The sequence below is a fragment of the Etheostoma spectabile genome, chromosome 2, assembly GCF_008692095.1.
Source record: "Etheostoma spectabile isolate EspeVRDwgs_2016 chromosome 2, UIUC_Espe_1.0, whole genome shotgun sequence".
Classification (NCBI taxonomy): Eukaryota; Metazoa; Chordata; class Actinopteri; order Perciformes; family Percidae; genus Etheostoma; species Etheostoma spectabile.
This window is the reverse complement of record NC_045734.1, coordinates 20,380,165-20,389,308: the sequence shown is the minus strand read 5'-3', so window position 1 is coordinate 20,389,308 and position 9,144 is coordinate 20,380,165. Positions and strand designations below refer to the sequence as shown.

The window sequence follows — 9,144 nt, the reverse complement described above, 5'->3', positions numbered from 1 at the left end:
TGAATATAATGATACTAACCGCTTTAGACTGAAGTTTTATGAAGAACTGCCTCAGATTGGAGACACCCTCTGTTTCTCTTTTAGTCACATCTGCTTCATATTTAGTCAAAATTTTAAATGCTTCCTGTAAAAAACGTACGACATAATAATTAGATAGTTATTTGACAACTAGATAAATCATTTTTCATTTCTTGTCCTTTACAATGCCTATCTCCAAACTGCTCTTGTCATTTTTATTTCTTCATAAATCACGTTTTCACCATGATTTGTCCTTATTCTAAGTCTGGAAACCTAGTCCTCAGCCTTTTTTAAAGCAATTCTAATTATTGGCCAGTACATAATCATATAAACATTGCAGTTATAGACTATAATTTAGCTACTATGTCCTTGAAAACAAATATGATGTGATATTCATACCTCAATGGAAATCAATGTCATATCAGTTTCTATTTCAGCATCCCGAAGCTTAGACAGGGCCCCCATGGCACGACGCACATCTTCCAAATTAGCCACAGGATGAGATAGTTGTATGAGGTATTTTTTAGTATGTATGCTGGTGTCAATCATTTTCTTTTTGTACTTCTCCTTTAGGTACTTGCACAACAGTTTCTTCCAGGCTTTTGTCTCAGCTATCAAGGCCTTCTTCAATGGCTCTGTTTACAAGAGATACAATTTACAGTGCAGTACACAGTTCTCAAACCAGGCATAACCTACAAGTGATGTCATAACCAACTAAAACAAGATTATATGCATTGCCATTATATTTTGTACAAATATGTGTGGTCCATTCTGTTATGGTTTCCCCTCAGAGCACAAGATTAATTTTTTGGTTTTGAGTAAATGTCTCATCAGGCAATCATTCTCCACATAGCCACTGCTAATGGCAATAGTGGGAAAACTCTAAAGCTTTAGCTCCTTCCTCTGGCGGTGTGCTGTAAGGATTTAACTATCTCTCTATTTTTGACTCAGAAGCACATAGTGTAATATGTAGTCAAAAAAAGTATTATTTATAAACAAAAACACATTACGTCCACTTTACCTGTTGACAATTCACTAGACCCCAAAACAATGATGGGTTTAATATCACCAACTTCTTGTTCAATTGAGTCGTAGATCTCGATTTCAGATTCTATCTGCATCAAGGATGGATTGCTGTCCATGAATTCCTTTATAAAAGTTAAGATAAACATGATATAATTATTATTATTATTGCAAAACATATGTTCCCTCAAAAGTCAACACAAGTGTGGTTTCCCCTTGTGGGATTAATAAAGTATAATAATAATAATAAGAACATGGTGTATTCTCAGGAAAATAAACCTTGACATTGAGGTTCCTGTCCCCATCCCAGATCACTCTGAAAGGATCAAACTGCTTCAGGACATCAGTTGCTTGTCCTCTCTGGGAGCTGACCTCACACTTAAGAATGACCAAAGCTTTTTTGATGTCCTTGTGTTCAACAACTTTGTGATAGAAATTCTCATTTTCTCCGCCTATGAGATCATCAAAAGCAGGGAAATACACAAAAATAATTAAGTAATAAGATTGATAAATCTAATCATGTTCACACGACAAAAAGAGCGTTCTTCAGAGCGGTAAACAACTTAGATATTGATATAGGTTTACCTCATTATTTAAAGCTTTGGCCATGTTTAACATGAAAATCCGACATTGTAACATTATAGATATAACAGAAAATACAGGAAAACATAATAGGTTCCCTTTAAAGTGATCGTTGTCAATCTTAAATAAAGACACATTTAGCAAATGCATTGCTTTTCACTTTTTCAGAAACACATTTCAGTGAACTATTTTTGTAAAATAAGTTTATCTTGTTTAGAAATTCAGGACCAAATGCAGTTGTAGCCTTATTTCTTTGCTTATCAATTGTCATTGAAGAGAAATTTATAACTGCTAGTGGCAAGCCCATCAAGCCTCCAATGCTAGGAAACGGGGCAATCCCTTCCATCAAAAAACATCCCATGTGGACACGTACAGTAAAGTTTTTTGTTTTTTAAATTCATGTGCATGTTGATAATGACTTACCATTGTTCTTTGTGTCATTTTGACTGTACTCCCACTGCCATGCAATGCCCTTGCTAATTTCCAACACCAAGTCTATTAGTTGATTTATGGCCTGTTGGACCTCATCTTCAGTGGGAATAATTACCTGATGACAAATACCAGCCAAAAAAACAACATTTTCCATTTCACAATATTGGCAAGGAATTCTAGATTATCCATCTTTCCTAAGGTAACTAGTGTTCAGTGGAATCAGTCAACAATGAGTAGCAGAAACTCACCACATTGGGTATAACCAGCTGGACTTCACCTTTTATAAGCGAGACCATCTTCGTTTCAGACTTTGACTTCTGGTAGGTACTAAAATTCCCATTTACTGATGTTGAGCTGTAAGAGATCATATAGCTTCTCTTAGATATTGGCCTTATTTTGCATAGTGAATAACACAGACATACTTACATAGTGCCAGAAAGTCTCCTTTTCAGGGTCTCCAGAGATAGCTTGGTTGCTTTGACTAGTGCATCTAATACCCTTGCACTGAAGTATTCATAAAGCTTCTTAAACTCCTGAAATTAAAATATTGACATATGTGTGATATACTGTATATAAGAGCAATGTTTTGGTGTTGGTAAGCAATACATACCTTCTCAAATTTGATTGCTTTGTCTTTATATGGACCTTCTAAATTCTTTACCTCATCCTCATTAAGGGTCTTCTGGCGCTCTCCTGAGAAAGTCACAGTCCTCCGTTCTAAAATGTTCCAAGGGTGGAAAAAAAAGCATATACATCTAAAATATTTCAATTTTGGGTGAGTATGTTTTTATTTAAAATATTATTTCCACTTGTGTGCAAGACTTAAAACTGGGACTTAAAAGCACCTGAAACCGGTTCCTCAACTGTCTCCTTTGTGCCTTTTGATTCATGAATGGCACTAAACACATTAGCCAGCTCCTGCACTGCTTCTCTAACACGACAACATTTGTTGTCCAATGTGTTTGCCCACTCCTTACTTAGATTCTAAAAAATGTATAAAAATTGAGTGGATTAGTGAGCAAGACATGATTCATAATTTCTCTGAAACAAACTCTGCTTATTTACACATCCTGTAATTACAGAGCAACATCAGTCGCTAACTTGGTCTGCGTAATGTTCCTGTCCAGTGTTTTTTGGGGGGATTATTTCAGCTGAAAACAATATGAGAGTCAACAAAAACAGTAATGTTGCTGGCGGAACAGCTAAATAATGCCCTGAAAATCTGTAGAATGCTCAGTAAAGCGGAGGGGAGCTGCAGATTTGGGTGATGATGAATCTCTGTAGGTTCATCACTACAAAGCCATTTCACATGGTCAACTTTCACAATTTCATACATTATAAAAAAATGAAAAAAAAAAAAAAATTGATTATAGACACTTTAAGAACTCCATCAATGAAAAAAAACAGCACTTCAATTTTACTTTGCGTGATAAATTGGAGGCTGAAAAAGGCTCTGAAAAAGTATACATCCATACCTCATTGGAGTCAATCAGGTGCTGCACTGAAGCCGCCTCATTTTCGGGGAGCTCAATCAGCACAGTTTCTGAGATGTCTTTAAGGACATCATCAATGTGTATCTTACAGATATCCTGCAACTGGAAAAAAAAAAATATGGCCCTTGAGCAATAGTATTTTTGGTTTGTTGACTGGATATTGCCATGCTGTCATTTTTTACATTGCAAAATTAACAATAGCAATATTCATATCTATATGATAGCTAACATTTTGGTCAGTGCTTTTATTCAGTAATATACCTTCTTTACAAGATGTTTGAGCTCAAACAAAGCAGTGTCAACATTTTGGAAATACTTGTCCAGGAGCAAGGATGACCAGGTGAGCAGCACCGCCCCTTGGCGAAGCGCAGATTCCACCTTGTATTTGACCAAAAACATAATAGCTGAAAACATTAGCAGCTCTGGAAGCATTGGTGAATTAAGCAATAGTTACCTCTTTAAAACACACAAGCCATAAAAATAAAATCTGATTAACCTAGTTCCACTCTTATTCACTCTGCTTCAAATTTGCAGGTTTATACATTTTCCTACAGAAAGGAAGGGTTTTTGTTGATGAACAAATAAGCAAAACTTGAAGAAACTCGTGTTTGTTTAAACCAACTTGTGGCTCATATAAATGTAAACATATAGTTCAAATCATGAGAACATGATGTTAGTTACTCTTCCCTGTTTTGATATTTTATGATTAAGATAAATGTTCTACATTAAATGTTCTGTTTACAAACCACTTACATTTTTTATTTTTGAAGCCATCAGGCTAGCAAAGTCTGCAGGAATGTCGTCACAAGTAGACTCAAAGTCCGCCAAAATGGTCTATGAAAAAAAGAAAAAGACATACAAGTAATTTTATATTAAGCTAATTATTCATCTGTGACAGACTATGTTTGAAATTTACCTTTAGTCGGAGGTGATTAGCGTTTATTTTGCTTTCCAACTTCACCAGACGCATAGCCTGCTTTGGAACCTCCAGACCCCTCTTTGACAAACACTTAGCCTCCCGAATGATCTCAGTTACTTTAGGATCAAAGTTGACAACATATTTTCCAGTCTTTGGGTGACGAACCAGCAGAGTAACACTCAAGACTGTTATGAAGCAGAATTGGGGAGAAAGTATTTTAAATTTATATTAATATAACAAGGAGCATTGTGTGTTATCTAAGGCGTCAGAGTGTCAGGGTGTCAGAGCCAGAAAACCAACCATATTCTAGTTTTGACACTTCAGTCATCCACGCTCTGTGGCAAACAGATTCAAACTCGACAAAAGAAGCTGCAGTTTGATTGTACGTTTTGACCACATCTTGTCCCTCAGGGCTGCTCAATATGTCAGAGTTCTTCTGTTGTTTAAAACAGATACATTAAATCAATGTTAAAACATATCAATAATATCAATAATAAAGTATTTTGGTTGTTTTGGTGGGAGAAATGTAGGCTTACTTTTATGATTGAGATGGGTTCCTCTATTTTCCAGTAGAGGTTCCTGACCCAACCAATCCTTCCTCCCACAGGAGGCATGTTTCTAGCTAATGGGGGGTTGTCCCTTTCTTCGTCAAATACCTGGAGAGAAAATTAAGTAGATCTGTTAATTTCATCAAAAAAGCCAGTCTATATTTGACAATAACCTAACATTTTATTCTGTTATCTACTCAAACGTGAAAATGGCATACCTTTTTCACAAACTCTACTTCTGAGACATAATGTTGAAGAATTAGACCCAAAACTTTGGAAATTTCTGTGTCAAGACAGGGAATGTTCAGCCTCTGAAAACTAGAGATAAAATCTTTTTTAGATTATGTCAAATCATCCAGTTTAAATACATAATTGTACGGTACAATCTTTATATTATATTACTATACTATCTTATACTGACCGCTGTAGTAAGGACAGAGCTTGCTGAGATGAGATGATTTTTGAGAAGAATGAACTCATAAAGGCCTGGAGCTTGTTCTGTAGATAATAGCCAAAATTAGAAAATGACCATATTTATTGGAAACAACACTTAACATAAAAGAGAGAGGGAGACAATATAAGCTACTTAGACCACATATTGTAAACAGAAGGAAACTTCACACACCTCAAGGTTGCCGATTTGAGCCATAAACTTAGCAAAATCCGTTTCGAATTCAGCTGTCCTTGGAGCCAACATATCATACTGCTTCCTTTTCAGAATCATGGATAGAGTGTGGAATTGTCTGTCCAGAATCTCAATGCCCTCAATATTTGATTTTCCAAGAGATCCAAAAATCTTGAAAACTTTAATTATTTGTTCAATCTAAAATAGATAATGCTTATTGTTACTTGGCAATTCTTATTGCAGCAGTGGGATTCAAATATAAAAAGTTAGCGTGGACTGCACCTTTACGAGTTGCTTGCAGAAGGCCTCAAACTTGCCAAAAATCTGCATCTCTGAAACCTCAAAGGACCTCTTTCCAGGTCTTTCCATCGTTTGTGTCTTTGTTTTCTGGAAGCAAGACTGATACTCCTGATATAAGCAGATACAGTCCTGCCAAAAATAAGAGATGAATGAAATCACTTGCATGCTAATGTCAACATGTGCTATATTAAAGACTAACCAATAACACCACAGATGTTATTCATGTAGGTATGTGTCATCATTACCTGCATTTTCTTAACAATGGTATCAGCATCTTGGTCCCATATTAGACATGTGCCATTGTCAGTAATATATGATCTGCACGCGGTAAGCATCTGGTTTGTGACCTGAAATTTTTATTTGCAAAGTTTCACAAAATAAATTGGGTCCTTAGATTTCCTAAACACAACTTATTTTTCTGACACTAATTACACTTACTTTGATGAACAGTAAAGATATCCTTTCACTGGTATTGTAGCACCATGAAACATTGTAAATCATCTGAATGGCATTGATGACATTCTGCACGCTTTTCATCATGGTGACCTGAAATCCCACATCCATGTATATCTATATTATTAAACTTCTACTGAACAAGTACTTTAAAAAAATGCAACAAACTCACCTTAATACATGATCTACTTAAAAGTTCCTACATGCAAAATGTTTAATATTGCCAATAAATGCATTGACTCTTAGCACTATCACACCGAGAACTCATACAGACGTGGGCCAATTTCAATGTGAATGGCACACAACCAGGGTCCCTAATTACCGGGTGGGACAAGTTATCTGTCGATTGCAAATGAGTGCACAGTCATGACGCCATTGTCACAAGTCGCTGTAGCTCAGGAACAAACTAAAATATGAAAAATAAAAAATAAGCATGTTTTTAGCTACATTGGAGGTGGTTTACTATTTGAACCACATAGATATGTAGCAAGATCTTGAGGAGCGGGAGCTCCTGGCAGTCTATGGTGAGGAAAAAATTAAAGACGACCGAGACAGTGAGAGACAACGTAGTGGATGATAGCATAACTAGACTAACGTTGTTACTACCAGGGCTCTACATTAACGCTTGTCTGCTTGTTCGGGACAAGTGGGAGAGAAATTTACTTCCCCCACTGGACAACTATAAATTGCTGTAACTGACTCTAAGAAAGGTATATTAATAAGGTAACCACTTCAGTGCTTTATTTCGCTAGTTTCCTTTTTTAATATTGTGAGTCCTTTATTTATGGCGTCTCCAAGCAGAACTGAAATTTTGTATATAAAAAGGGGGACTAGTTTGTGAGATGCACAAATGGAAGTAAGGAGGGAAAAACACATGTCGCTCTGTAACCACATACAGCTCTAAAGGACAAAAATTAAGCACCTAGCTGGAACGGGAACAAGGTATTTTGTATTTGATTTGTTCAATGTGACTTTCGGGTAACGTTTGTAAGAGCTAATTTCATGTTATTTATCTGTCCTGTAGCTCTTACGATGTTTCACAAAGAAAAGGTGTACGGAAAGAGAAAGTAGATTTGTTTTCAAACTAAGGCTGAAGTCATAAATAAAGACTTGTGGAAACAGTACGCTTCACCATTGTCTGGCTGGGGGTTTGCTACAATGTCAATTTACTTCACGTTATGTGCAACTCATTGCGTCTATGTTATCGATTGAAGCAATTTTTTTCCCCCACAATCAGTAGATGGCTAACATTAGACCTAGCTGGTCAGTGGACGGCTAACGTTAGACCCAGCGGCAGTGAGTCAGCAGGCCGCTAACATTAGACCCAGCTCACTGTTAAGCTCATTCTCTGTAAGCGACGCAGCATAAAAGCACGGCTGAACCAGCCAGCTGGTATTACTTGGCTAACGTTAGCTTGCTAATTCTTCCTTAACATCACCCCGTTGCCACATCGTTCACAGAAAATGGGCCAAATACATGTCACTCGTGGTAATACCAATCATGTGCTTTGTGTGGCACTGTCACAAAGGTGGTCACAACTAGTTCAAATCAACCAAGGGTTTCGCAATCCAGCGACACACGCAGTCACTTAAAAGAAGCAGTGTTTGCACAGCATGACCAATAGCAAACCTCTACCAGAGCCGCATATTTTAAATAAGAGCAAACTATAATTCTACATAAATATGAAAAACACAGACAGAGTTTTACAGGCAAAACGCAATACATGAGTTTTATTTATTTTTATACCGTGTATTCTCTGAGTAAATTCATGTATCGAACCGTTTAATTTTCCTTGTGACACACAATTTTATGTACCAAACTGAGTACCGCCCGTACCGTTTCGGTTCAGTGCGAATACATGTACCGTTCCACCCCTATACGTAATTCCCCTATAGCCTATACGGAAATATACAGTATATCCTTCATAAAAACACCAATTAGGAAATGTTAACGGGTCATTGCTTTCTAAATGTTTCAACTTAAATGAGCGCATCTTCTAAGAACGGTAACGCCATTATCAATCAAGTTTTGATAGATCAGTAGGCGGGAGCAGGCTAGGTGTTCATCATAAGTTACCACGGCGATTTAACTCGGTAACAAGTGATCCACCGTAGTGATACTTAAAATCCTGGGTTGAACCTGAAGTTGCCTCATTAACGCCAAATCTTGCTTTGTAGTACAGGCCTCAGGGATCAACCCGTGTTGACTGACTGGGTTTGAATTGACTAAAGAAGGGTTGAACACAGGTCAGATAACCCAGTCCGACCATGTCATTGGTGTGAAGGACGTACAGTGGGGAGAACAAGTATTTGATACACTGCTGATTTTGCAGGTTTTCCTTCTTACAAAGCATGCAGTGGTCTGATATTTAGGTACACTTCAACTGTGAGAAACGGAATCTAAAACAAAAATCCAGAAAATCACATATTATGATTTTTAAATAATTAATTTAAATTTTATTGCATGACATATAGTGGCTAGAATACGAAACACCCATGCTAAAGTTGATTAAAATTAAAATTAAAACATCTTTTGGAGGGGGTATAAGTATACACACCCCTATGTTAAATTCCCATTGAGGCAGGCACATTTTTATTTTTAATAGCCAATATGTGATCATGTTTGGGGCTAATTTAATTCCAAAGGCCAAGGGAACTTTATCAGGATGCATAGCACCCTGGATCCATGAAAGGACTTGCCTTCAAAAATAATAATGTGCCTGCCTCTATGGGAATTTAACATAGGGGTGTG

General features: G+C 36.9%; 1 protein-coding gene across 1 annotated transcript in view; it reads right to left on the bottom strand.

Moving 5' to 3' along the window:
* LOC116701802 (dynein heavy chain 8, axonemal) overlaps nt 1–9,144 on the bottom strand; it is a gene marked incomplete at its 3' end in the record, with an annotated part of 34,363 nt that overhangs the window by 21,717 nt on the left and 3,502 nt on the right. The window contains exons 7-27 of the mRNA XM_032535769.1: nt 6,379–6,486; nt 6,186–6,287; nt 5,923–6,069; nt 5,641–5,838; nt 5,437–5,513; nt 5,234–5,333; nt 5,004–5,123; nt 4,768–4,903; nt 4,465–4,652; nt 4,302–4,382; nt 3,810–3,926; nt 3,531–3,650; nt 2,901–3,039; nt 2,666–2,772; nt 2,482–2,588; nt 2,304–2,409; nt 2,047–2,170; nt 1,321–1,493; nt 1,040–1,166; nt 418–653; nt 20–124 (exon numbers count right to left, since the gene is read on the bottom strand). Coding sequence (XP_032391660.1) covers nt 20–124; nt 418–653; nt 1,040–1,166; nt 1,321–1,493; nt 2,047–2,170; nt 2,304–2,409; nt 2,482–2,588; nt 2,666–2,772; nt 2,901–3,039; nt 3,531–3,650; nt 3,810–3,926; nt 4,302–4,382; nt 4,465–4,652; nt 4,768–4,903; nt 5,004–5,123; nt 5,234–5,333; nt 5,437–5,513; nt 5,641–5,838; nt 5,923–6,069; nt 6,186–6,287; nt 6,379–6,480 — 2,712 coding nt within the window. The remainder of the gene's footprint in view (nt 1–19; nt 125–417; nt 654–1,039; nt 1,167–1,320; nt 1,494–2,046; nt 2,171–2,303; nt 2,410–2,481; nt 2,589–2,665; nt 2,773–2,900; nt 3,040–3,530; nt 3,651–3,809; nt 3,927–4,301; nt 4,383–4,464; nt 4,653–4,767; nt 4,904–5,003; nt 5,124–5,233; nt 5,334–5,436; nt 5,514–5,640; nt 5,839–5,922; nt 6,070–6,185; nt 6,288–6,378; nt 6,487–9,144) is intronic.